The 27,928-nt window shown below is 44.0% G+C and overlaps 1 protein-coding gene across 7 annotated transcripts in view; it reads left to right on the top strand.

The window, feature by feature from the left end:
- Positions 1-18,317, top strand: part of ZNF131 (zinc finger protein 131) — a 29,994-nt gene extending 11,677 nt beyond the window's left edge. For 5 of the 7 annotated variants that reach the window (XM_066378174.1, XM_066378155.1, XM_066378181.1 and 2 more), the window contains exons 5-7: positions 9,299-9,981; positions 16,276-16,406; positions 17,010-18,317. In XM_066378174.1, coding sequence (XP_066234271.1) covers positions 9,299-9,981; positions 16,276-16,406; positions 17,010-17,696 — 1,501 coding nt within the window. In that variant the 3' untranslated portion in view covers positions 17,697-18,317. Of the gene's footprint in view, positions 1-9,298; positions 9,982-16,275; positions 16,407-17,009 lie in introns of those variants that run through there. The other 2 variants (XM_066378197.1, XM_066378206.1) reach the window with 2 other exon arrangements.
- Positions 18,318-27,928: the final 9,611 nt, after the last annotated feature.

Here is a 27,928-nt window from a genome sequence, read left to right as displayed (position 1 = left end):
ACAGAATTTCTCTAGGAAGTATTAGGGAAACATGAAATGAGTGAAGACTTCAGCATTTTCCCAGTCCATAGTGGCACTGTCCTATTGTGTCTCAGAACAAGCGCTCTGAAGTCGGGCTGCCCTGGTCAGCCCGGCTCTGCTCCCGTGGGTGTGTGGCTCGAATGAAGTTTGCCTCCTGTCAGCAGCTCAGTTTCCTGTCTGTCAAACGCAGATGATAATGGCACTTTCTACGTAGGATTATTTGGGAGGGTTAAATGAATGGATACATATGAAGTCCTTAGCATGGTGTCTGACCTGCACTGCTCCTAAGATGGAAACTGCTGTTACCTCCTTGTTCTGTTCCTTATGATGATCATTGGCATAACATTAAAGGGTGGTTTGGAAAATCGGTTTCACATGGGACAGAATAATTCAGTCCAGCTCCCTGGTGTGGTTTTGTCAAAAGATATAATTTCAAATAACTAAAAAGTAGTTGAAGTATAGTCATTCATAAATAGCATTTCTCGTAATGAGCTTTTAATTAGTTTGATGACAACTTGAGATTAAAGTTTTTGCACAGTAGGGCAGTGTGTATACATTCTCTGATCCCTAGTGCCATGGCACACAGGTATGCAGTAAGCCTTTTGAATGGTTGGATGGCTGCATGCTGATGAAAACCAGATCAGTATTCTGCGGAGAGAGCTGAGGAGCACCACAGAGGTGTGCTGAGGATATGTCTGATTAGGTCAGACCTTCTTCAAGTAGAGGGAGACTAGGGGTACATACGTAGATGGGCAGTACCAGTTTTGTGGTTAAATCCTATATGAGAATCTTCTGAAAAGAAATGTATCTGTGTGTGCCCTTGGCTGCATGGTAATAAGTAAGACCACTACAGGGAAGTCCTTGCAATGTGGTGGCGGCACTTATTCCAGGTTGGATTTGGGAGGTGAAGGTAAGAACAATTGGCTACAGCTGTTTTTCTAGTCCTGTTTAGAACCTTTTAGAGAATTTATTGTTGTGAGACTGGGATCCTTATAGTATTACAACAATCAGTGCTTTCAGTTTAAATACAGTTACATGTTGGATTGTATACAGAATATACAGTATGGGCATGCAGGATACTTGGAACAGTTTTTTGGCAACAGTGTTACTTATTGGCTGTTTATATTAATATAATTTAAAATAGAGAGTAGTTGTGGTTAAATCATCTGGTCAGGGCAGCTCTTTACTGAGAAGATTGTTGTATAACTTGTCAGATACAGAAGGTGAATAAGGTGCTCTCTTCACATTTGCAGCATACCAGTATTTTTGGAATATAATGTAAACTGTTTGACAGTGAAAAACTACTAGGGCCTAGGGCCTTATTTTGCTTCGCTGGAATTGCATCATTGTTTGCTTAACTGGGAAGGTTCCTGTTATTTTTTAGGAAGCAGCAGTTGCCTTATAGATTGTCCTTCCCCAACCTATTGAGGTATAATTTACATATAGTAGAATTGACCCATTTTTAGTGCAGAGTTTGAATTTTGTTGATTGTGTACAGTAGTGCAACCACCACCACAGTTAAGACATAGGATCATTTCCATCACCCTGAGTTTTCTCATGACTCTGCAGTGGACCTTGATCCCCAGCCCCAGGTAACCACTGATACCTTGTTTAGAGTGTCACATAAATGGACTTGCACGTTGTGTAGTCTTTCGTGTTTGGTTTTTTCACTTAGCATTATGTTTCAGAGAGTTTTCCTTGTGGTGGGTACTACTATTTTGTTTTGTTTTATTGCTGAGTACTGTTCTAATTATATGGATTTGCACCCTGTTGATGGATATTTAGGTTGTTTCCAATTTTCAGCTTTTACAAATAAAGTGGCTATGAATATTATGTATAGTTCTTTGGACATATGCTTTCATTTCTCTCAGTAAAAACCAAGGAGTGAAATAGCTTGGTTGTATAGTAAATATTTAATTTTTTTTTTTTTTTTTTTTAATTAAGTGAGAGCTAGAGAGGCAGACAGACTCTTGCATGCTGCATGCTCCCTGACCAGAATCTACCCAGCAAGCCCCCTATCAGGAGATGCTCTGCCCATCTGGGGCCACTGCTCCATTGCTTAGCAACCAAGCTATTTTAGCAACTGAGGTGAGGCCATGGAGTCATCCTCAGTGCCCAGAGCCAACTTGCTCAAACCATTTGAGCCATGGCTGTGGAAGGAGAAGAGAGAGAGAGAGAAGAAGGAGGGGGGAGGGGGAGGGGGGAAGGAGGAGGGAGAGCAGGGGTGGAGAAGCAGATGGGTACTTCTCCTGTATGCCCTGAGATGGATTCGAACCTGGGACTTCCACACGCCAGGCTGATGCCTTACTGCTGAGCCAACTGGCCAGGGCCTTAATTTTTTTTAAAACCCACCAAACTGTCTTCCAAAGTGGCATGCCATTTTCTACTCCCTCCTGCAGTGCGTGAGCGGAGCGGTCCAGTCGCTCCACAGCCCTGCTGGTGCTCAGTATGGTGAAGCCTTTTCTTTCACTGTCTTCCTAGTATATAGTGGTTTTAATTTGCATTTCCTTAACAACTAATGATGTTGAGCATTTTCTCATGGGCTTCTTTGCCATCTGTTTATCTTTTGGTGAAGTGTCTGTTTACATCTTTTGTCTATTTGTAAGATTGGGTTATTGTCAAGAACTATGAAGGGTCTGAGAGTTTAGCCTATTTGCAAGCTAAAGTTTTATGGATGTTGGCAGCAGACATGAGTGAGATGCCAGCTCAGAGAACTATTCTCACAGCATGAGCTTCATGTTTGTATCAGTTTTTCATGTCCCCTCTCTACACCCTGTCTTGTTCCACAGGGGTGACACAGTGATGTGGTGGTGTGTGCTAGACTCACAGTGGTTTACGTCACATTTGAGAACTCTGATCTTTAGGAATCCCAAATCTTTTATAATGAGCTGCAAGCAAACCTGCCCAATGTTAGGCTCTGTCTTCTGAGGCTGGCTGCTGTACAAACAACTTTGAAAAGATAGTCCAGAACAAAAGGCTGTCGGTTCTTTGTTTACAAGATCCGAGAAACAGAAAGGATCCATGGAGAGTTGTCTGCCAACAGTGTCCTTATTCCTGTATTATTTTAGCTTCTGGTGAGTTTTCCCATGAATGCTACTCCATAACCACTGATAGATAATCTGACCAGTAGGAACTGGAACCTAATTCATTCAACTGTTCTCATACTGGACTTTATTAAGTCAGCTGTCAACAGAACTCCACATAGCAGGATGTGGCCGCCCTGCTGAGTTGAACTTCACCTTGCACACATTCTCCTAAGGTCCTGGACTCAGCTGGGGGCTTTCTTCTTTAGTTTTGGGATTGATTCCTCAACTTAGCCCTGGGCATTAATCTAAGAATAGCAAATGTTTTAGCAATTGCACAGTCTCCATATTGGCCCATAGGGGGAGGAAGTCTAAGGTGAGTCTGTCATCTCTAGTAACCCTGACTAGTGATTTGAGGCCGGCATGCATGCCTCCAGAGCCCAGGTGGCATCACTGGTCAGATCGACTTATCTCAGGCACAAATTGTATGCTGCCTTATGTAACTGGATGACTCCCATTGTTAGGAAAACTACCCATGGTGCATGCATAAGTCATTACTCCAGAAAGCTCCCCTAAGTAACCATGGGCAGCCTCGCTTTTGGAGAGATGTCCACAGTCATCTGAAGTAAACTGGCCTACCAGTGGTGTTCCCTTACATTCATGTTCTCTTCTGCCCACCCCTGAGTTGCAAGTCATCGTAGTTTTGGGAGGGAAGGAACTTATGCTTGGCTTCCACACAAGAAGTACAGACTCAGGGGCATTTAGGTGCTTTTGAAAGAAAGTGTTATTTGCTATTGTTGGTGCCCCCAAGTGGACCTTCATCAGTCAGGGGCACAGGTTGACATTGTATCTAATGTGGCCTCCCCTTTTCCTAGCTCAGTTAGAATAACAGTCTTGTCCAGTGGTCGGCAAACCACGGCTCGCAAGCCACATGCAGCTCTTTGGCCCCTTGAGTGTGGCTCTTCCACAAAATACCACACGCAGGTGCTACCTCGATAAGGAATGTACGTACCCCCGATCAGGCAGTGGCGCAGTGGATAGAGCGTCTGACTGGGATGCGGAGGATCTAGGTTTGAGATCCCTAGGTCACCAGCTTGAGCGTGGGCTCATCTGGTTTGAGCAAAACTCACTAGCTTGGACCCAAGGTCGCTGGCTCGAGTAAGGGGTTACTCGGTCTGCTGAAGGCTCGTGGTCAAGGCACATATGAGAAAGCAATCAATGAACAAAAGGTGTCGCAATGAAAAACTGATGATTGATGCTTCTCATCTTTCTCCGTTCCTGTCTGTCTGTTCCTATCCCTCTCTCTGACTCTCTCTCTGTCCCCGTAAAAAAAAAAAAAAGGAATACCTATATAGTTTAAGTTTAAAAATTTTGGCTCTCAAAAGAAATTTCTATCGTTGTACTGTTGATATTTGGCTCTGTTGACTAATGAATTGCCGACCACTGGCCTTGGTTTTGGAGGGACTGAACGAGGGTAGTCAGTTCATTCTGCCCTATTACAAGCACCTGAATGTCAGCTGAGTATAATCACCCATCTCATAACTTGAGCCTGCTCATTATGTGGTGGCAGAAGTGTCACCGTGTTCAGAACAGTGTTGGCTGAAGGTGTCAGTGATGGAAATCTGGGCTGTGCGGGCTTGAGAAGCAGCTTGATTCCAATGGGTCTCATTAGGGAACAGGCCCTTACGTGGGCCTCTAAATCAGTGATCAGATAGTTTGATCAGCAGGTGTTATTTCTTTCCATAGTTGTGGCCCAAAAGATGGATTCATTAATCTGCCAAGATTTCCAAGTCTTCCAAACATCTGGGCCATTGGCAACAGCTCAAGTCAGTAAAGTAAGGCTCACTGTGGAGAGTGTTGTCCAGAGCTCTGAGACAGCCAGCCCTGAGCTCTGCCTTCTGCGCAGGGCAAGTACATCCACTGTGGTCTCGCAGAGTTGGTGCCAAGGCTGAACATTGGCAACGGCCCTCAGCTTAGCTAACTGGCAGTGAATCAGAAACCCCATCAATCTAGTAGCTTTTTTTGGACAACAGAGTAAGGGTGCCACCACTTTTTCATGTCAAGCCAAGAGGCTGACTGCCTTCATGATTATAATATTTCTGTTTGACAAGTGAGACTTGGGTGCATCTTGCCTTGCTAGTCCTGAAGTCTTAGTTGACACACTCCCAAATAGCAGTATCAGGCCAGAAAACCTCAGAGCCCCCATCAGGCATCAGTTTCAGCAAGAGCCCAACAACAGGCGGATCCATGCTTGTCAAAGGGAGTGGACCTTGTAGCCGTGTCAGGGAACTGACAAGTCTGAAACCCAAGGAGGACTACCTTTGAGTGAGGCGCCTCCTTTTGCCAGAAACTCTTAATTGCAGAAGTAGCTGTCTTAGACACTTGTAGCTCAGAGGAGTTATTGGGATTACGGGCCCTAAGGGTAGAAACATGGACCATGGCTTGATGGAGGGCTTCCAGTGCAGCCAATTGTTTGGTGATTTGCAGGTGAGTTGACATAAAGAAGAAAGTAGAATGCTCAAGGGAAGCATACACTGTCTTCGGTACCCTAACGTCTTATGCTGCTATTTCATTTTTGGTAGGGAGCAGGTGAAGAATGGTCATTTTTCTTTTACTGCTATGGGGATTGAGTGTTGTAGATCCACCTGTGTAGCCCCAAGAAACTTCCCTTGCTGAGCAGGCCCCTGAATGTGTAGGGCTTTAGGAGCAGTCCTTGCTGGGAGAGGTGAGGCCACACTGCAGTCAGGGCCTTTGAGAGGGAAACTTCCGGCTTGCCTGGCTACCGGCTGGCATCAGTAGATGTAAACTTCAGACAGCACACGAGATAGAACACTTGTGTCTTGTCCTCACCTAGCTAGTGCCAGGTGGCAGGAGGTTTGTTCCAGCAGCTCTTTTTACACGTGGCTCTTCCCAGTTGGGGTGACCCAGCCATGGTACCCTCGGGATGGGGAAGTGCAAATCCTGCTGTACGTTCAGATGTCAAGGCAACAGTAGCATGGAGAACACCCCTCCACAGGGTCAGGACAGCTTTTTGCTGCTATGAACTTTGCCCAGACCGCATCAGATTTTAAATGCAGGCATCTCCTGTCCATGGACCCAGCTGGGATGGGCAAACACCTGAATCTAACAGAGCCATGAAAGTTTGAGTCCCTCCCATTTCTGAGTTTTCGTCGGTGTACTGGGCTAGGTGTATGGTGCCTTCTGTGTACCCACGGGAACAGGGACACCTCCACTCCACCCCTTCACTGTCTTCCTCCCAGCAGGAGAGGTCAGGGTAGAGGGGATGGGAAGGTGGATAGAAGAGAGAGCAATCTGGAGGGAGACAGTGACTCTGCCAGGAAGCAGGCATGTATGCTTGGTTTCAGTTGTGCAGGAGCTGCGTGTTGCACAACCACACACCTCCAGTGCTTTCAGCCCAGCCAGGGCCCTGTGTCCGCAGTGTGGCCATCCTTACTGACACTGTCCACCTCAGGTATGGGCACCCCGTGATCAGTAGCCCTGTCCACATTGCTTTACAGCTGGGGCCATGAGGTCTGTCTTTTGTTAACTCAGACTTGACCTGCACAGTGGTAGCCTTTTTAAACAGTGTACCTTAATTCTGGACATTTGCTGCCCCATTGTCATGGTAACATCTTTTGCTTTTGCCTGGATTAAGATAAAGGTTACAGGGTTTTTCAGCAGGCCCAGTCACAGGAATTTATATTGTTTGGGATTATTTTCTCGTTCCCCAATGACTTGTCCTCATCAGTGTTGTCAACCAAGTTGGGCAGGAAAGCTCTTACTAGTTAATGCTTCACGTAGGAGTTTGTTTCCCCAAGAGCACCAAAACCTGTCAGGCAGCTGGGACCCACTGCAAACACTCAGACTTTCACAGTCTTCTCCGGATGGATCTAAGGCAGACATGACAGACTGCAGAAGGGCTGAGCCCTGAGGTGGCCCAGGTGTCTACTGGTCTTCCTTAACAAGCATTACCTTGTCCATGCACCTCCATGTGGACTCGGCTGCTTTCTGTTACAGCGTTTGGGAGCTTCTCTTGTCGCACTGGCTTTAGGTGGACTTCACAGTAGTAACTTGTCTGTAAAGGGGCAGATTCTTCTGTTCTCACTCCCTTACCCCCCCACCCCCCGTGAATCTTAGTATTAGTTGTTAAGATGGGGATTAGGAAGGAAGTCCTCCCCCATCCGCCATCCGCCACAGCTCTGCAGAGTGTGACATCTGGGGCACTGGGCCAGCAGCTGTCCCTGAACTTGCTGCTTTGCACTCGTCCTGCAGCCACCTTGCCAGCTCCTCCTCACTGACAGGTGTGTTAGTTTTCTGGGGCTCTGCCTGGACAAAGGACCACCAGCTGCCTGACTCCTTACGAAACAGGAGCTGACTGGCTCACAGCTCTGGAGGCTGGAGCTCCTAAAGCTGTGGGCAGGGCTGTGTTCCCTCAAAAGCCTCTAGGGGCTGGGGATTCTTTCTTGCCTCTTCTAGTTTCTGGTAGTCCTGGGGTTCTCTGGCTTGTGGCAGCCTGACTCCAATATCTGCCTACACCTTCACATTGCTGTCTTCCCTGTTTTCATACAGCTTTCTCCTCTGTGTGTCCAAATGTCCTTCTCCCCATAGGGCACGGCTGTATTAGAGTAGGGCCCACTTTAGTAGAGTCACCTCATCTTAATTATACCTGCGAAGACTTCAAAATCAGGTCACATTCACAGGGATCAGGACTTCAACATTCCGTTCTGGGGGACACAGTTCGTCTCAGCCATAGGCAGTTAAGTAGAGGCTGTACACTTGGTTCAGTATGTTTGAGGCCAGCTCTGATGGACTCCCTTCAGTCCCATCGGCTCCTCTCTGGGGCCTCATCCTCCCTGTCCCAGGAAGCCTTATCTTCTTCAGCATCCTGTCTTTGTTGCCAGAACGTGGCAAGAGCTGTGAGGGATCTTAGATTTTACCCGACTGCGAACCAGCAAGTTATTCTGCTGCAGTCTCATGGGTGCTGATAGAAGGTGTGGCTTGTAGGTCAGAAAGAACGGACTTTAATTTTTATTTATTGATTTTTAGAGAGAGAGAAGCATCACTTTGTTGTCCCACTTATCTATGCATTCAGTGGTTGATTTTTGTATGTGCCCTGACTGGGGATCGAACCCACAGTCTTGATTTATCAGGATGACACTCTTAACTGAATGAACTACTCAGCCAGGACTAGAAAGACAGGACTTGATTACTCTGCATGGCAGGCAGTATGAGTTTTATATTTGTGCCATTCCCCTTCTCCCCAAGTCCCACAGGAGTGACACAGGTGGTGCTGTGGGTGTGGTTGGTTTACATTATGGCTCAAGAATCATTAGCTTAGGAAACCCAAATCTTTCACAATGGGCCCTCAGCAAACCTGCCTGACCTTTGTCCCAGAGGGGCATGTTACTATACTGGACAGGAAGCTAAGCTTTCCTCTGCTCCAGAGGGGCCACTGTCTCTGTCTTCCCCCACAGTCGGCTCCACAGCAGACATTCTTGAACAGATAGTCCAGAACCAAAGCCTTGAGTTTGTAAGGTGTGTGGAGAAACACAAGACACTTGTGAGGGGTCGTCTCCCAACAGTGGTCTTCTCTTCCTGAGTTTAATAAATTGTGAGAATTCTTTTTATATTCTCTATACAATACCTTGGACAAATAGTTTGCAGTTATTTTCTCTGGTCTGTGACTTGCCTTTCTGTTAACCATGTATTTTAAAGGATACAGGTAATTTTCATGAAATTCAATTTACCAGTGTTTGCTATTGAGGTTTTTCCTTTTCGTGTGCTGTTTAAGAAGTCTTTCACTAACCCAATGTTACAAAGATTTTTCTCCTGCTTTCTTGTAGAAGTTTTGGTTTTTAGATTTAAGTTTGTGATCCATTTTGAGTTTGTGTATATGTGATGTAAGGATAAGAGTTAAGGTTTATTTTCCCATATAGATACCAGTTATTCAGGGCACCACTGGTAATAGATGATCTTTTCTTCATTAAATTACCTTGGGATGTTTTTTCAGAAGTCAGTTGGCTAAAGAAGTGTGGTTCTATTATCTTCCTGTGTGACCTTTGACTAGTAGGGCATGCCTGAATTGACTTGCTTCATAGTGAGTCTTGGAATCGGTTCATATCAGCCTTCCAGTCTTGATTTCTGCCTCTGCATAGAAATTTATTACCTGCTTATCAGTTTTTTCCAAAAAGCCTACCGTACTAGGATTTTGATTGATGTTACTGATTTTTAAATTCATACATTATATATTTCAGGAACAAAGAAAACTCAGCTCCAGTAGAGGAAAATACCACAGGAAAAAGTGAGGCAAAGAAAAGAAAGATTGCAGAAACTTCAAATGTGATCACGGAGTCGTTGCCATCAGTGGAATCGGAGCCCGTTGAGATTGAGGTGGAAATCGCCGAAGGCACCATTGAAGTGGAGGACGAAAGCATCGAGACGTTCGAGGATATGGCTTCTGCCAAGCCGGCCATAAAGTACATTCAGAGCGCAGGCTCCTCGGACGATTCCGCCCTGGCGCTGCTGGCGGACATTACCAGCAAGTACCGCCAAGGCGACAGGAAAGGGCAAATTAAGGAAGAAGGCTGCGCCCCTGACCCCACAAGCAAACAGGTAGAAGGTATTGAAATTGTGGAACTTCAGCTGTCACATGTGAAGGACTTGTTCCATTGTGAGAAATGTAACCGTTCATTTAAATTGTTTTACCATTTTAAGGAACACATGAAATCACACTCCACTGAGAGTTTCAAGTGTGAAATATGCAATAAAAGGTATCTCCGGGAGAGCGCGTGGAAACAGCACCTCAGCTGCTACCACCTTGAGGAGGGTGGGGCCAGCAAGAAGCAAAGAACGGGGAAAAAAATCCACATCTGTCAGTACTGTGACAAACAGTTTGACCACTTTGGACATTTTAAAGAACATCTTCGAAAACACACAGGTAATTAATTAACACATACCTTATGGTAAAAGTGTATTTTGTCCAAATCACTTCCATTCTAAATGTCTAAATCCTTTTTTTATCACTACCACAGAAACCAGTGCCTGTATTTTCAAATGTGCAGACTGAGTACACATTGCTTTTATAGCATTCGTTTAAAATATTGGTGTCTCAGAAGCAAAATCGGTATCGACTGAAAGGAATCAGCACTCTTGCACCTTGCCAATTTTTTTATTTTTAAAAGAAGTATGTATAGTTTGTGATTAATTCTTAAAGGTCATAAATTATGAAAATTTAATTATAGTGAAACTTCACTATTACTATTTTTACATTTCCTATCTTATGTTAACTCAGTACCTAGATGAGTACCTCTAGAAGCAGTCCTGGGTGTTGGTCCCTTTGCGTCCATTTGGTCATCTGATTTGGCCTGGCAGATGGGTAGAGAGTCTGTGTCCTTCTCCCTCCCACCTCTCCGTGGGCAGACATGTCAGGTCGCTGGTCAAGCAGGGGATGGGAAGGGGAAGGTCTGCACCCTGGGAACCACCAGACCTGAGGGAGGTGCCCCAGAGAGTCTGCTGTGGCCCTGACAGTCCTGTGTCCATCACCTGTGCCTGTTCTTTCCCCGTCAGATTCCCTGTGTGTGTCTGCTCCCACCAGGGATTTGAGTCTTGGAGAGTCCCTAAACCACTGTAACAGTTTGGGGGAGAGCAGTTGCTACAGTGTGCTAAGTGTCATATGTTGACATTTGTTTGCAAGTCCTTCTGTGTGAAGGCTAGAGCCGTTTGGACTATTAGCTGTCCCCCACTGTTCACTCTTTTGCTTTGATGCTGGAGTTTGTAAAACTTTGGGTGAAATTTTTTTATAGATCCTTCACTGTTCAGAATTCACTACACACTTGAAACTGAGAAACCAGATAGATTCAAATGTATCCCTCACTGTTCAGATTCTTAGAATTACTACTCAGGGACTGAATAAATATGCAAATAGCAAGGGAATCTCATACTTCAGGCTCAGGATGGATTTAAGAAGTACTGTTTTCTCTTTCAGTTACAGTTGACGTTCAGCATTACTTTATATTAGTTCCAAGTGTATAGCATAGTGTTTAGGCATTTACATAATTGACAAAGTGGATCCCCCTCAGTAGGTCCTGGTACCCACCCGACACCATACATAGTTATTACAGTATCATTGTCTATATTCTCTGTGTTTATTTTACATCCCTGGGACTGTTTTGTGACTACCAAAATATACTTTGCAACCTTTTCATCCAGTCCTCTAAACCCCTAAACTCCGTCCCATCTGGCAACCATCAGCTTGTTCTCTTTGTGATTCTCTGTTTTGTTTATTTTGTTCTTTAAATTCCATGAATGAGTTAAATCATATGGTGTCTTTCTCTGTCTGACTTCGTTTCATTTAGCATAATATCCTCTAGGTTTATCCATGCTGTTGCAAATGGTAAGATTTTATTCTTTTTTATGGCCAAGTAATACTGCATTGTATATCTGGACCACAGCTTTTTTATCCAGTTGTTCATTGATGAGCACTTAGGTTGCTTCCATGTCTCAACTGTTGTGAATACTGATTTCATGAGTACTTGAAAAGAATATATCGTAAGCTTTGGGGTAAAATGCTCTAAAACGGGCCAGATGTGGCTCTTTTGATGGCTGCATCTGGCTCGCAGAGAAATCTTTAATAAAAATAATAATAACTTTAAAAATATAAAACATTCTCATGTATTACAATCCATTCATTTCCTACCGCTCATGTTCATGGTTGCAGGTGGCTGGAGCCAATCACAGCTGTCCTCTGCATCACCAAATTTTTACTGGATAATGCCTAACGTACACGGATTGTTGTATGGCTCTCACAGAATTACATTTTAAAATATGTGGCGTTCATGGCTCTCTCAGCCAAAAAGGTTCCCAACCCCTGCTCTAAAAATATCAAATCTATCCGATCTAATGCGTTGTTTATAGCTGGTATTTTTTTGTTGATTTCTGTCTGGAAGATCTATTCATTGATATCACTGAGTGTTAAAATCCCTTACTATTACTGTAATACTTTCGATTTCTCCCTTTATGTCCATCAAGATTTGCTTTATATATTAGGGTGCTCCTGTGTAGGATGCATATTTGTTTACAGTGGTTACGTCCTCTTGAATTGTTCCCTTTATCATTGTGTAATGTCCTTCCCTGTCTCTTACTATAGCCTTTGTTTAAGTCTATTTTTTCTGGTATAAGTAGTGCTACCTTGGCTTTTTTTATTCATTTTCATTTGCATGAAGTATCTTTTCTGTTCCTTTCATTCTGTATGTGTTTTCAATCGGAAGGGGTCTCTTGTAGACAGCATTTATGGAGGTCTTGATTTTTAATCCATTCAGCTACCCTGTGTCTTTTGATTGGTGCCTTTAATCCATTTATACTTAAAGTGATTGTTGATAGGTATGTAGTTATTACCATTTTATTATTTATGTTATTTTTTTCTTCTTAAAGAAATCCCTTTAACATTTCATGTAATACTGGTTTGGTGGTGATGAACTCCTTTAGCTTCTTTGTCTAAGATAAAAGGTTTGAAGGTATAATTTAGGTAACTAATGGGTATTTATGAAAATTTGGGGGCCATTGCTTTCATAGTTGCAAACATATGTATATACCTATTGTATATTTGGAAACTGCCTATAATTATAGGTCCTTGAAAAACAAATACTTATCTATATTAATGATCTATTGATGAACATTTGTGTGGTAGCTGAAGTCATTTAGCAAAAGGTTTGACATACCAGAAACTCATTTAAATTAGTACATAAATGTTACTTGGTAACTGGTACACTTTGATAACAGTTTCCAGTAACTGAACAGATAATCATTTAGTAAATTGTTTCCCAGCAGTGTGAAAGTAGAAGCAATTGTTTCTTTTACCAAAAACAACCTAGTGACTTACCTATTTGAAAATTAGATAATACAGACCACTTTTGGCAGTTATTAAAATGTGCTTCCCAAGCCCTGCGCTTTGTATTTTGGATAGAAGAGTAGAATACAGAGCTAAGGGACCTTACCGAATGTCTTTGTCTTTTCTTTCAAAATGATGTGAGATAATTAACTTAATCAACTTAAGTGGTGATTACAAATTCTAGAACCAGATACACTTCGGAGGGACAGTTTTACAAGCATGTAAAGCAAACTGAGTGTCATCTTTTTAATCTCAATTGTTACACAGAATATCAGTGACAAAATAGTTGCAGATATGATCACTGAGATAGTAAATTCAGGAGGAGCATCATAGTTTTAAATTGTATTCATGTTAATAAAGGATGAATCGTTTTTTCTCTTATAACAAACTAAGTGTAAAAATAAGGAAACGATTCTTTTTCTGTTTCCTAACCTCAAAACATACATGATGCACCCCTTCAGTTTCATATTTTGCTTTTATTTAGTTTAGTGATTTGGTTTCTTGTATATTCTTAAAGCATGCACTGTACTCTATGGCTTGGCTTGTAACTTTTTGGCTACTTGTCCTTTGAATTATTTTGTTTCCATCTGGAAAATAGTAATAATGCCAACCTATGTGGTCACGGAAATAAAGAAATTTTAGAGTCCCTGCTTTCAAGGCACAGTCCCATTGTGACTGGTGACATGCTGGTTTTATGGGAATGCCTGCCTGGGCTCTTTGTTTATGCTGGAAGAGACAAGGGTAGCTTCCTAGAGGCTTACCCTATGATGACTCCCAGAGGACCAGGAGATAAGCATTCCAGGCATAGGAGATGAAGCACACATAGGCATGGAGGAGAGGGAGGGAGCAACTCAGATCACTGCTAGGTGGTTATTATGGCTCCAGGATTGGGCCCAAGTAGAGGGAAGCCAAGAGATTCAGCTGAATGGTTAGGACAATTGACCATGTGGCAGGCACTTAGGATGATTAGGATGTGTCAGGATGATCTACTAGTGTGGGGTTAAAGAGACAGAGAGGAAGTAATGGGAGGTTAGGCTAAAATCATGTAGGTACTTTCATAAGTGCTATAAATGGGTTTAGATTTCTGTATTGGAGAGATAATGGGCAGGATAGGTTGGAATGGGTGAGACCTAGGTCTAATTAGGAAGCTTTTGGAGTAAACGAGAATGAGGGGCTGAGTCAAGGCAGCAATAATGGAAAGGGGCTGGAAATATAGCAAGTAGGCAGGATCAACAGGCTTCGGTGATTGGTGCGATGTGGGAGTGAGGGTGACTCCGTTATTGGAGGTTATTCACCTAGAAAGAAAGATATAGAAGGGTCAGAACTTCAGGGTGGGGGCGGGGGGGGGGGGACATCAGACAGATACACCTGTGGGACACCAGTGTGAAGGGGAACCTAAAGGAGACCTTTAATGAGGTTTTTAAATCATTGTTTCCTGGTTTCCCAGAGAAGTAGAGTGCAGTCGTCAAAAGAATGTGGGTCTGCAAATCAGAATCAGTCCTGCTCCGGTTCTGACATTTGCCAGCACGAGCAACTTGAGCGGTTGCTTTATCTTTGGTCCTCTCCTTGTCTGTGCCACTAAGGGGAGCGATAACTACTTTACAGGGTTGTTACAAACAAGGGAAAATAATAAAAGCACTTTGAAGACTGTTTTCCACACAGCTAAAATGTAATTAATCTGTTACTAGTTTTAGATTTTACTGGGCTTATTAGACTAATTTTTTAAATAGCGAAAGCTCAGATGATGTACAAGGTAAAGGGAATCTCTTTCCTACTTCAGCAGATCTCTCCAGAAGTCACAACTGCCATCATTTTCTTATCCTTCCAGATACAGTCTTTGCATTTTCGGGTAACCAGAGAGACAGGCATGTGCAGTTATAGTGCTATGCTGTTTCATTTATCTTTTTACCACATGAAGCATTTATGAATCTGTGCCTGCATGGCATTTCAGCGTATGAGTGCATGATAATTAACTTCACTGCTGTTGGTACATACTTAGGTTGTCCCTGGTCTTTTGCTGTTGCAGACTCTGCAGCAGTAAGTATACTTGTACATCTATCTTTGTGTACATGTTGAAGTAATTGAATTTTTAAGAGCTGAATTCTGGATCCTGCAACTTAATGTCTCCTCCAAGGCTGTGTTCTGTCTGTCAATTACTGTGCCTGCTCTCCCTGTCCACTGGCTCCTTTCTCCTCAGCAAACAGATGACCAGGGACTCTGCCGGCTCAAAGAGCCTCGCAGTGACTTGCCCCTTCTAGCCACTTCTTTTTACTTCCTAGCCCTCTTGGAAGAATTTCTTTGCTGACTTGTCATTGACTTGCCTCTCCCTCACTGTCCCTCTTCCCCCCGTAGTCTGGCTCTGGTTCCATCGCAGCACTCACACTGCTCTTCCTGGAGTGTTACAGCCCCCTGTAACCCGGCCCAACTTTGCTGGTCAGCGTGGCACTGTGTGTTACCCTCATCTCCCTGAACTGGCTTTAAATTCACTCAGTGTTATTTTCTTCTACATCGGTTCTGTTTCGTGTCCTTTCTGCCTCATCCACATGCTGTTTCATCTTGGTGTTTCATTGGGTTCTGTCCTGGATTCTGTTATCACATAACACACTGAGAGTTTTATCTATCTTAAAGGTCTTTATTACCACCTAAGGTCACTCAGGTCTATCAGTCCACCCTCCCGATTTGTCTCTCCAGCTATCTCCTGGGCTTTTTTCCCCTTGGCTCTGAGGACCTGGAACTCAGTGGACACAAAACTGAACTTCCGGTCTTTCCCAGCATCCCCACCTCAAACTCCTAGGACTTCTGTGTTCTTATTCTGGTTGGTATTCTAAGCCAGAGCTCTGGGAGTCGTCACTGCTACCTCCTTCTTCACTCACCCCGCGCTGCTTCTGTGCCTCTGCCTAGAAGTGTTCTTCCTTCCTGTCCTTCTCTCATTCCATCCCAGGTAGTGTCGGTCACTTCTCTATGTGTCTGCGGGACATTGTCCCTGCCTTCCTGTCTATAGTAGGCCTTCTGCAGGGCAAGGCGTTAGCGTATTCTCATGCCTTTCACCTTCATGAAGTACCCTGGCCTGCGATACGAAGCTTCTGAAAACAAGGACAGTTTCTTTATCTTCATCACATAGCACAGTCTGGCACACAGTAAGAGCTCAGAAATCCCGGTGGGCTGGACAGGGCTGCGTTTCTCTGGAATAGAGCTTGGTCTTAGTTTTTAAGTGAAAATATACAATTTTTTTAAGAAATGTAAAACTGTGGAACAGAACTTAGATCCATATTTTATCAAAATCCATTTTTAGTTGCTTTTTTAGTTTTTCTTAGTTTGTCAGTATAATTTTTTCTATTCTAATAGGTGAAAAACCTTTTGAATGTCCAAATTGTCATGAGCGCTTTGCCAGAAATAGCACCCTCAAATGTCACCTGACCGCATGCCAAACTGGAGTGGGGGCAAAAAAGGGAAGGAAGAAGCTTTACGAATGTCAGGTACGTGTGGTGTCGTCTGTCCTGAGCAGAGGGGAGTCTGTTTGAAACCCTCAAACGTGGAGAATCACAGGCATGAGCAGAGATGCAGAGCTAATTGGTCTGGGAAGAAATGAGAGCAAAGAACATCATTGTCTTGATTTTATAAGGGGGATTATCATTGTGTTTTTTACCTGACCCAAGGTGACAGCACTCTCAATAAATTCTGTTCTAAGTAACAGGGAGTCTGCAACTCTGCAGGAGTGGAGCAGGGAAAGGTAGACCAGCTGGAATTGGTTCTCCCATGATTAGTGTGTATTTATCCGGAATAATGTATGCTTCTAAATTTGTTATTATGGGAGAGATAGTGTTACTTTATATTCTTAGAATTTATGTGACATGTAAACAGTGAAGTCAGTACTAAAATGTTTCCCAAAATACATTTATTTTGTTAGCTATATCAGCTGAAAGACCAAATAAAAGCATTATGAAATTCCTTGGACCAGATTATATTGCAGATATCTTCAATAACATTTTCAGAAAAATCTTTTAATTCTTTGTCACTGAATTCGTGTTTCCTTTAGCTTGAATGTAAGTTTTGTTGACACACATGTTTGGCCATTTCAGGTCTGCAATAGTGTGTTTAACAGCTGGGACCAGTTCAAAGATCACTTGGTAATACACACTGGAGACAAACCCAACCATTGTACTTTATGTGACTTGTGGTTTATGCAAGGAAATGAACTAAGAAGGCATCTCAGTGATATTCATAATATTTCTGAGCGTCTAGTAACCGAAGAAGTTCTTTCAGTGGAAACACGTGTGCAGACCGAACCCGTGACCTCCATGACTATTATAGAACAAGTTGGGAAGGTACATGTGTTACCACTGCTTCAGGTTCAGGTGGACTCGGCCCAGGTGACTGTGGAACAGGTGCACCCAGATCTGCTCCAGGACAGCCAAGTGCACGAGTCACACATGGGTGAGCTTCCGGAGCAGGTACAGGTGAGTTATCTAGAAGTGGGGCGCATTCAGACTGAAGAAGGTACTGAAGTCCATGTGGAGGAGCTGCATGTGGAACGGGTCAATCAGGTGCCCCTGGAAGTGCACACGGAGCTTGTAGAAGCAGGCTTGGATCAAGTGACCCCTGCCATCATGAACCAGGAGAGGGAGCCGAGCCAAGGAGACGCCGCTGAGGCTGCCAGAGAAGATCACGAAGATGCTGAGGGCTTAGAGACCAAGCCAGCAGGGAGTCCTCAGGCTGAGAGTGCAGGGAACGAGAACAGAGCACCTGTGCTGCCGGTTCTAGAATGAAATCACACGTGAACATGTCCTGACATTTATGGGTTGGGTATTTGAACTGATGTTGGGCAGTGTGACTGTCCTTGAACTAACAGACAAGTGGACCAAAGTTAAACTTTCTTGTGCTGAACTGTTTTTGTTGAAACAAACTGATTTCCTCCCACTTAATGCCACAGCTAAGGGAGGTTCCCCATAAGTGAATGGAAAGTTCTGAGAAGTCTATTTCTGGAAACTTAAATGGATAATATTCTTACATAGTTGGGTACGAATGTATCTCTTTTCATTGTGGTGAGGGTTCTCTCCCTTCTCTCTCCCAGGTTGTGTTCTCCCTCAAAGTTTTTCCATGTTGTAAAATCAAACATAAAATCATTAGAATACAGGCGTATGTATTCTAATGCATGTTAGAGAGTTGAATATGTAGGAAACAGACTGCATGAAGAAAAGTCCTTTGTTCCTGTGCAGTTACATTTTGGCCTCTGGCGTTCTTTAGTTTGAACAACATTCTTGTCTACCCTGATAGTCACAGATGTCATCTCTGCAACAGAAACAGAGTGGTGGTGGCAAAGCCTTCAGAATGTAAAAAAAAAAAATTCCACACCCACGTGCCTTTTCAAAACCAACTACTATAAAGCATCTCTGGTTCTTTCAAAGTTTGTGCTGTAAGGAGCGATATAGATGATGCTATATAGTCCTTTATATTTTTGCTTACAATGACAACTACCAGTTCTTTTTCACTTTGGTTAGGTTGAGAAATTTCATTTAATGGCAGCTGAAGGGCCATTTTCAATTGGGAAAGTTCATTTATATCTGTGGTAAACTTTATTTTGATGAAAAATTGCACTAGTATTTTACCACCAGATAAAAAAAGATGGGCATCATTTAAAAATTAATGTATTTAAAATAAAGTACAGAGACAAACATGTATATAATATATCAGGCTTTGTTTTGAATGAATCCCCCCCCCCCAATCCTTAATGTAAAGATCTTGTGCTATAACTTTTAAAGCCATACCAATAAGAGTGCTAAACTGTGGACTTAAAAGTAGGTGTGTAAATATTTTTAATCAGTATTACTTGGAAAATAAAATATAACAACCACATAAAATAAACCAATATGCTATTTTCTTGACCTGTTAAATATTGGGAGATATTTACATTTTTAAAGTAAACTTTAAAATTATGTTCATGACTCTTTTTTTTTTTTAATTACTACGGTGGAAATTGCTCTGAGGTCAGAGATGTTTGCTCATCTGTATTACAGGACTTTATGCACCAATATTAACAAGACACATATGTGGATTGAGGTATGAAATTCTCAGAATACACCTCCATCCCCAAAAACCAGTTCAAAAGAAAGGAAAGGGTTAATATTTACAGTTAGTAAACAGTGGGCACAACAGCCTATTTTTATGTGGGTTTTTTTGTTTTTTTTGTTTTTGTTTTTTTCTGAAGCTGGAAACAGGGAGAGATAGTCAGACAGACTCCCGCATGTGCCCAACCAGGATCCACCTGGCACGCCCACCATGGGGAGATGCTCTGCCCATCCTGGGTGTCGCCATGTTGCAACCAGAGCCACTCTAGCGCCTGGGGCAGAGGCCACAGAGCCATCCCTAGCGGCCGGGCCATCTTTGCTCCAATGGAGCCTTGGCTGCGAGAGGGGAAGAGAGAGACAGAGAGGAAGGCGCTGCAGAGGGGTGGAGAAGCAAATGGGTGCTTCTCCTATATGCCCTGGCCGGGAATCGAACCCGGATCCTCCGCACGCTAGGCCGACACTACTGCTGAGCCAACCGGCCAGGGCCAACAGCCTATTTTTAAAGTAACTTTCTCTACTTATTAATATGTTAAATTTAAAAGATCAACTTATTCCCCTTTGGTAATCCTGATATTAAATGTATCACATTTATAGAGCACATTGAAGAGAATGGCTTCCCACATTGGAGAAGTCCCAGATTTAGAGAGAGCATGATGAATAGGACATTGTGTTTATATTTGAAGTCAGGAAGTACTGATGAAAGCATAAAATTATGTCACATTGAATTTTCAGTTTGTCTTAGGCTGTCCGTGTTTCTGAGTTGTAGTTTTAAAAAAATTCCAGACTGATACTGGTCTCCAGTACACAAATTACCAGTGAATTTTCAATGCTGAAAATAGCTCACACTGTGCCCCGAAGCCAAGGTATGAAACAAGGTTTATTTTTAAACCATCTTTCAGCGCTCTGACCACAAGGTAGAAGATCAGGATAAAGGCCCAATCAAGTGTTAAAATGACCATTTGAGTTTTAAGATTTGGCAAGGCCTTTTAAGGTGAGTTTCAGGGGCAGATAGAGTTGATTTTACTTCCCCCAAAAGGTAGCTGGATCAGTGTTCCCCAAATGCCAAATGGCAGAGGGGGAGGGAAGGTGCCCACTGGTGATGAACCTCGCGTTGACTTGCTGTTTGCAAAGCATTTTACATAAAACAACTGGTAGAAACTTCCATTACTGAACTGGGATATTTTCTTCCTTCCATCTGACTCGTATGGAGGTTTTTAGCTGGGTCTGCCATGTACCAACCAGGTGGGAGGATGCCAGGCATTGGTGTTCACAGGACCCCGAAGTGCACTGGAGACTGATGGAGCCTCTTTCGGCTCCCATCCTTCCAACAGCAGTTCGATTCCCCAACACCAGCTGGGTGTCCATCACATCGCTTCAGACACTGTTGTGTTAGCACAGATTCCATAAGTTGTGATCATAGGACTGCCCCCACATTAGACCCCCCAGGATAGCTGCACTTCTGCTTGGCCAGCTACAAAGTTGGGGTTCTCATCCTCAGATTCAGTAATTCACCAGAATGACTCAAGAGCTCAGGGAAATGTACATATTATAATAGAAGCTAGAAGCAAGAGGCACACGGCAAGGGGCGGTTGTGGGCAGAGCCCCCCCTGGTTCTTGGCCCTGGCCCTCCCAGCATGTGAATATCTTCCCCAACCTGGAAGCTTCCTTGACCTTCACCAGTTTCATTAAATTAATGATTAAATGATTGCCTGTTGTTTATTGAACTAACCTGCCCCTCTCGGAGCAGGGCTGACCTTTCTAACCCTCTAATGTGGTTGGTTCCCCTGGCAACAGAGGCCAAAACTCACCTTGTTAACATCAACTCAGGTTTGGTCCAAAGGGGCTTCTTATGAATAAAAATGACCAATCACTCAGGAAATTCCAAGAGTTTTTAGGAGCTCAGTGCCAGGGACCAAGACCAAATATTTTTTATTATACCACACCTAACATCTGAGGCTCAAAGAAAAACTAAACCCTGATGCCAATGCATTTAAAACCAAGAAATCTTTCTTAATGTATAAAACCAGAAGGCTCTTATTATAGTCTCACTAGTTTTAAAAGGCTGCCTAAAACTATTGAAGTGGGAATATTTTTGTGATATAAATGCTCCCACTGCATTCAACTTAGAAGATTTCAGGATTAGAAGGGTCCATGTAGGTCTTTCAGACAATGGTTTTCAGCCACCAGTCTGAACTGGTGCCAGTCTGCAAAAGGGTTAACCATATTGATGTATGAAGATTACAGACCCAATGACTATAGACCATAATCTTCTTACAGCATCAGATGGACATGAAATTTCATTGTAATGTAATAGCATCATTTATGATGTCAAGCCCTTTACAGTTAATCACCTCAGTGCCATGTGAGGTAGATAAAAATGGAGGAACCTACGAGAGGAAGTGATGAGAAACAGTGAAGCGTGGAGCCAGCATTAGAAACCAGGGCACTGGACTCTGCAGACTACACTCTTCATCACTGAAAGGCTGTCACTGCTATGTGAGACCTCTGTAGTCCACAACAGTGGCTTACACAAGAGCAGCATAGGCTAAACTTTAGTGGTCCCCAACCCCCAGGCCATGGATCGGTACTGGTCCATGGGCCATTTGGTACCGGTCTGCAGAGAAATAATAAATAACTTATATTATTTGTTTCATTTATATTTAAGTCTGAACGATGTTTTATTTTTTTTTAAATGACCAGATTCTCTCTTACATCTGTCTAAGACTCACTCTTGATGCTTGTCTCGGTCACATGATACATTTATCTGTCCCACCCTAAAGGCCGGTCCGTGAAAATATTTTCTGACATTAAACCGGTCTGTAGCCCTGGCCGGTTGGCTCAGCGGTAGAGCGTCGGCCTAGCGTGCGGAGAACCCGGATTCGATTCCTGGCCAGGGCACACAGGAGAAGCGCCCATTTGCTTCTCCACCCCTCTGCCGCGCCTTCCTCTCTGTCTCTCTCTTCCCCTCCCGCAGCCAAGGCTCCATCGGAGCAAAGATGGCCCGGGCGCTGGGGATGGCTCTGTGGCCTCTGCCTCAGGCGCTAGAGTGGCTCTGGTCGCAACATGGCGACGCACAGGATGGGCAGAGCATCGCCCCCTGGTGGGCAGAGCGTCTCCCCATGGTGGGCGTGCCGGGTGGATCCCGGTCGGGCGCATGCGGGAGTCTGTCTGACTGTCTCTCCCTGTTTCCAGCTTCAGAAAAATGGAGAAAAAAACAACAACAAAAAAAACCGGTCTGTGGCCCAAAAAAGGTTGGGGACCACTGGGCTAAAACACCCACTTCCGTTTGGGAATTGGCATCAGCCCTTGATGGGGTCAGGGATGAAGGGAATGGGATATGTGCTGAAAAGGTACAGGCAGCAAATTGTGTCTTGATGTCTCTTTACTGTCTCATTGCCCTGAGACTAAACCGTCTACGCAGTGGTTCTCCAACTTTAGTGCTTTAGTGTGCATTACACCAGGACTGTTCAAATACACGTTGCTTGGCTCAGCTGGTCTGGGTCAGAGTGGGAGAAATTGGATCACTAACAAGTTCCATGATAGTGCTCAAATCCTTCTTGGAAAAAATGGACATAGGGCACTTCTAGGAGGCACAGATAACTAGCCAGTGACATGAACTTTTTTGACGGTCTCTTCTATTTTATAGTGTGGCCAGGTGCTACTCTAACCAGAAAGTTCAAATGATTGACGGGATACTTTTGCTTCATTTGGGTAACTCATATACTTTAGACACAAAATATTAGCTAGTATCTGCTAAGAAGTACATGTTAATGCAAGGATTCACTGAAGAGAATAGGTGACCATTAACTGCTTTGGGGATCCTGGTCGACTTACCTAGATTAGAACAGGAGCTATGTCCTGTGAAATAATAGTTACCCGTTAGAGCTAAGAAATACTGCGGAGGGAATAATGGGCTCAGAACCCTACTCCAATTGAAATGGTGCTTATTTAAAGACTAAAGAGTAAAACTAAACAAAGGTAATGATTCAAATTTGATCTTTCTAACTTTCCATAGAGACAATTTTGCTTTAAAAGTATCAAGCAGCCCACAGCCCTCAGCTGTCCTTCATCATCCAATTATAAATGGACAAGTGCCAGTTATAAGAAAATATTACACTAGTTGCTACACATGGGTACGTAGTCAAGAAAGGTTTGCAGTATAGTTGCTGCTCTAGTGAGAATCTCAGAAACTCATTTTATAATTAAAATTACTTTTATAATAAAAATTCCTCAAGATCACAATTATTTTCTCTATTGTAGTTCACCCTTAGAAAGAAAGTTTAGTATTGAACATTCATGACTAAATGATGAGGCAGGAAAATCTAAAGTGAATTTTTTTTTTTTTTTCAGAGACAGAGTCAGAGAGAGGGATAGACAGGGACAGACAGGAATGGAGAGAAATGAGAAGCATCAATCATCAGTTTTTCGTTGCTACACCTTAGTTGTTCATTGATTGCTTTCTCATATGTGCCTTGACTGCGGGCCTTCAGCAGACCGAGTGACCCCTTGCTGGAGCCAGCGACCTTGAGTCCAAGCTGGTGATCTTTTTCCTCAAGCCAGATGAGCCCGTGCTCAAGCTGGCGACCTTGGGGTCTCGAACCTGGGTCTTCCGCATCCCGGTCTGACGCTCTATCCACTGCACCACCGCCTGGTCAGGCTAAAGTGAATTTTTAAAACTCCCTATAAAATTTTTAAAAATTTAATAAATACTAATTGTTGCAATTGATTCAATTTTACACTAACAGTTGACCCCTGCTGTGAAATAGTATGAGCTGGCCGTCTCATACTTTCACCTCTTGGTTTGTTCATGATATTTGCATTGCCGAGGTTAATAAAGTCAGTGTGCAGGCGGACCAGCTAATTACAGCACCAGAAAGAAACAGTGAACTAGAAGACAGATCTGAAGGAAATACCCAGAATGTCAAAGAAGGTTAAACCAAGATAAAACTCTGGAAAACTTGAGAAATGACATGAAGTAGACACAGATCCTGAATAGGGTCAAGAGGACCCATTTTCCTGGCACGGAGGATGTCTTTTTGAGTTGCAGATTTAACTCTACAGCACTATGCAGTCTTTGCTCTGCCTTCTCTCCCAAGATTTGTCAAATATCCCCACCAGAGGGAGGACGGAAAGAAAGTGGGGGTAGGACAACCTCACAAATAGCCCAAGTTCACATTCAGGTGACTTAATAACCAGAAAATGTGAGTAGAATGTGTCTATACGGCTCAGAACAGCATCAGATATGCAAGGGTCCCTCAGAATTTGCAGTAATTGTATTAATAGCTACCACTTATTAAGCTCTTATTAAAGGAGGTTCTGACCTCCTTTGAGCCTCATCACCTAGAGATTACAATGAAAGGAATACACTTAAAATACATTTTCAGCAAGTGATCCTCCTGCCAACCACCCCAAGGCCATGGACTCCAAGTTAAGAAAATCTAGTTTTTATTTGCCAGAAACTTTATCTCAATTCTCACAACAACATCCAGATTATGGATGAGGAAGCTGCGGTTAGAAGATTCTTGAAACCAAAGGGTGTCACACAGCTAGTAAGTTGCACAGCTAGGAGTCAGTGGGTAGTGTAGGACTCTAAACCAGGGGTTGGGAACCTATGGCTCGCGAGCCAGGTGTGGCTCTTTCAATGACTGCATCTGGCTCGCAGAGAAATCTTTAATAAAAAAAAATAACGTTAAAAATATAAAACATTCTCATGTATTACAATCCATTTCCTACCGCTCATGTTCATGGTTGCGGGTGGCTGGAGTCAATCACAGCTGTCCTCCGGGACAACACCAGATTTTTATTGGATAATGCGTAAGGTACACGGGTCGTTGTATGTCTCTCACGGAATTACATTTTAAAATATGTGGCGTTCATGGCTCTCTCAGCCAAAAAGTTTCCCGACCCCTGCTCTAAACTCTTAGTCACTGTCCATGTTTCTCAAGGCACGGAACAAGTACCTCCTGCATTAGAATCTAAGAAATGTATTAGACTTCTTTGCTGCCAGCTCAAGGGAGCCAGGTTTAGACAACCAAAAATTTTTTTTCTACAGAGACGGAGAGAGAGTCAGAGAGAGGGATAGATAGGGACAGAGAGGAACAGAGATGAGAAGCATCAATCATTAGTTTTTCGTTGTGACACCTTAGTTCATTGATTGCTTTCTGATATGTGCCTTGACCGTGGGGCTACAGCAGACCGAGTAACCCCTTGCTCGAGCCAGCGACCTTGGGTCCAAGCTGGTGAGCTTTGCTCAAACCAGATGAGCCTGCGCTCAAGCTGGCGACCTCAGGGTCTCGAACCTGGGTCCTCCACATCCCAGTCCGACGCTCTATCCACTGCGCCACTGCCTGGTCAGGCTAGACAACCAAATTTTAATGAGCTTCCTAAAAACTATGAAACTACCTACCTTATCTTTATAGATCTGACAGTTTCATTCATTCTTTTGGAGAAAAAATAATCTTTTTCTGGCATTAAAGTTTTTCTAAAAAAAAAACACTGGAGCCCTGGCGGGTTGGCTCAGCGGTAGAGCGTCGGCCTAGCGTGCGGAGGACCCGGTTCGATTCCCGGCCAGGGCACACAGGAGAAGCGCCCATTTGCTTCTCCACCCCTCCGCCGCGCCTTCCTCTCTGTCTCTCTCTTCCCCTCCCGCAGCCAAGGCTCCATCGGAGCAAAGATGGCCCGGGCGCTGGGGATGGCTCTGTGGCCTCTGCCTCAGGCGCTAGAGTGGCTCTGGTCGCAACATGGCGACGCACAGGATGGGCAGAGCATCTCCCCATGGTGGGCGTGCCGGGTGGATCCCGGTTGGGCGCATGCGGGAGTCTGTCTGACTGTCTCTCCCTGTTTCCAGCTTCAGAACAATGCAAAAATAAATAAATAAATAAATAAATAAAATAAAAAAAAAAACAAAAAAAACACTGGAAAGGATTACGATCACTTAAATCTAACCTGTGATTCTTACCAGCTAACAAAAAACGTTTTGCTTTAATATATTGAAAATATTTTCCCATACTATTCAAAACAAAAAATTTTTAACCTCTGCATTCTATTACATCGTAATCAATGTATTGTTCAATGGCCCCTTGTAGGAGAAAAGCAACACTTTTTTCAAGTGTAGGGCATTGAAGGGAAGTCGGTCCTCTGTGGCTGTGGGTCCCAGGACTCCCGAGGGAGGGAAGGCTCTGGTGTGAAATTTAGCAGGTCCGAGAAGCATGGCTCCAACAGCAATGGCGGTCCGGGGTGCCGGGGATCCTAGAATAGAATCTGGCCAGTGGACTTTAGAAGTTGTCTCAGATGCTGAATTTTAAGTTTTCCTCTCCTATAATAGTCTCCAGGAGCCCTGAGCCCCTGGACTCGAGCATCTGCTCTGCCCTGTGGAGTTATGATGGGCCAGCCTATGTCAAGCAGAGTGTTAGGGGCTTTCTGTTTCTAGGCTGTTTCTTTTGATGACATCCTAGCCTGCATGTTGTCATGTTATAGAATTCAATTACTATAAATATTCTATTGTTTAAAAAATGTCAAGTTTTATCCTGTATCTTGTTGCTTTAAAAGAGAATAGACTGAAGGTGTGTGCTATGTTAAAGATTACTCTCTTTATAAAAATCCTCTTGCCTTTTGAGGAGAGGACACCCCTTTAAAGACAAACCTTTCTGAGAGATCCCTTGTCCTACCCACGCTGACAATTCTTTACTAAACCAAGGAAGGAATCACTCCATCTTGGCTTCTTGCCATTCTCATCGGCCAGTCCCTGGAGCTGTCCAAGGTTTTGTTTCCGGCTTTTCCTGTCCTGGCCCCTTCCATCACCATTCAGAGAAGCAGCGCAGGGTAGTGAAGAAGGAGAAAACCGACTCCAGAGTCAGACCAAGTGGGTTTGAATCCCACGGCCAGGACTGGACTGCTGTGTGACCTCGGGCAAGTCAAACAACCTTGCTGGGCCTCAGTTTCCTCATCTGTCAACAGGGGGATGGATTGGAGCACCTAATTTGTTATTTTGAGGATTTAATCATCTTTGTGGAAATTCTTATAACAATGCCTGGCAAACGGAAAAAAAAAGAGGAATTTCTGGGTTCCCTAATTTCTACCATAAAAGGATTTAAAAATTCAGTTATTTTTCGTCTCAGCACTTTTGCTTTTGTAAATATTGCCCTGGCGATTATGAATACAGACTCCAGGGGCATGAGGAGGTGGGAAGAGAACTCCCCACCTTGCCTTGGCTTTGCCACTAACCAGCTGTGTGACCCTTCCTAAGTTGCCTGACTTCTCTGACCTCCATTTCCTCCTCTGTAAACAAAGGACTTGAACTTCACTCATAACTTCTCTGCTTTAGTAGTCTATGAGTTGCATTCCCAGTTGCATTCCCGGCTCCACAGTCAAGTGAATGAGTTGGCTTCCTTGGTGTAAATCGGAAAAGTATTTGACCCTCGCCGCCGTTCATTAGCCCAGGGCTGAGGGCCGTAGCTGGGGAGCAAACAGGGGATCAGGGGCACATTGCCCAAGTGATGCCAAAGGAGCGACCTAATGTAGGCGAGGAACCTACTCAGAGGGTGGCATGGGCCCCGCCAGACTCACCCGAAGGAGCGGTCACTGTTTGCTGGAAACCCCTGTTCTGTCCGGAGAGTTACCGGGTGGCAGACTCCCGAGGACAGGGAAACCTTTGGTCAAGAGGCTGGAGCAGCTCAGTACCAGGCATGAGTCCACGGGACTGCGTCCATCCCTTTCTGCTGTGTCGCGGCTTCCCATCTACGCTCTAGGAGGGGTCCTCCCGGCGGCACGCCCCCCCCCCCTTTGCCTGTCTGTGATAGGTGTCCCGCCGCCGCTTGTCCTCCTCCCTACCGCCCCTCCCTCCAGGCTGCCATAGAAACCAGCCTCCTAGGTCTGGGCCCGTGTCTCTAGGTCCAACCGAGCCCCCCTCCCCCGGGCCAGCCCCCCGCTCCCGA

The sequence above is a fragment of the Saccopteryx leptura genome, chromosome 1 (assembly GCF_036850995.1).
Source record: "Saccopteryx leptura isolate mSacLep1 chromosome 1, mSacLep1_pri_phased_curated, whole genome shotgun sequence".
Taxonomy (NCBI): domain Eukaryota; kingdom Metazoa; phylum Chordata; class Mammalia; order Chiroptera; family Emballonuridae; genus Saccopteryx; species Saccopteryx leptura.
Note: the sequence above shows the minus strand (reverse complement) of the source record. Positions and strands in the feature narration are given on the sequence as shown.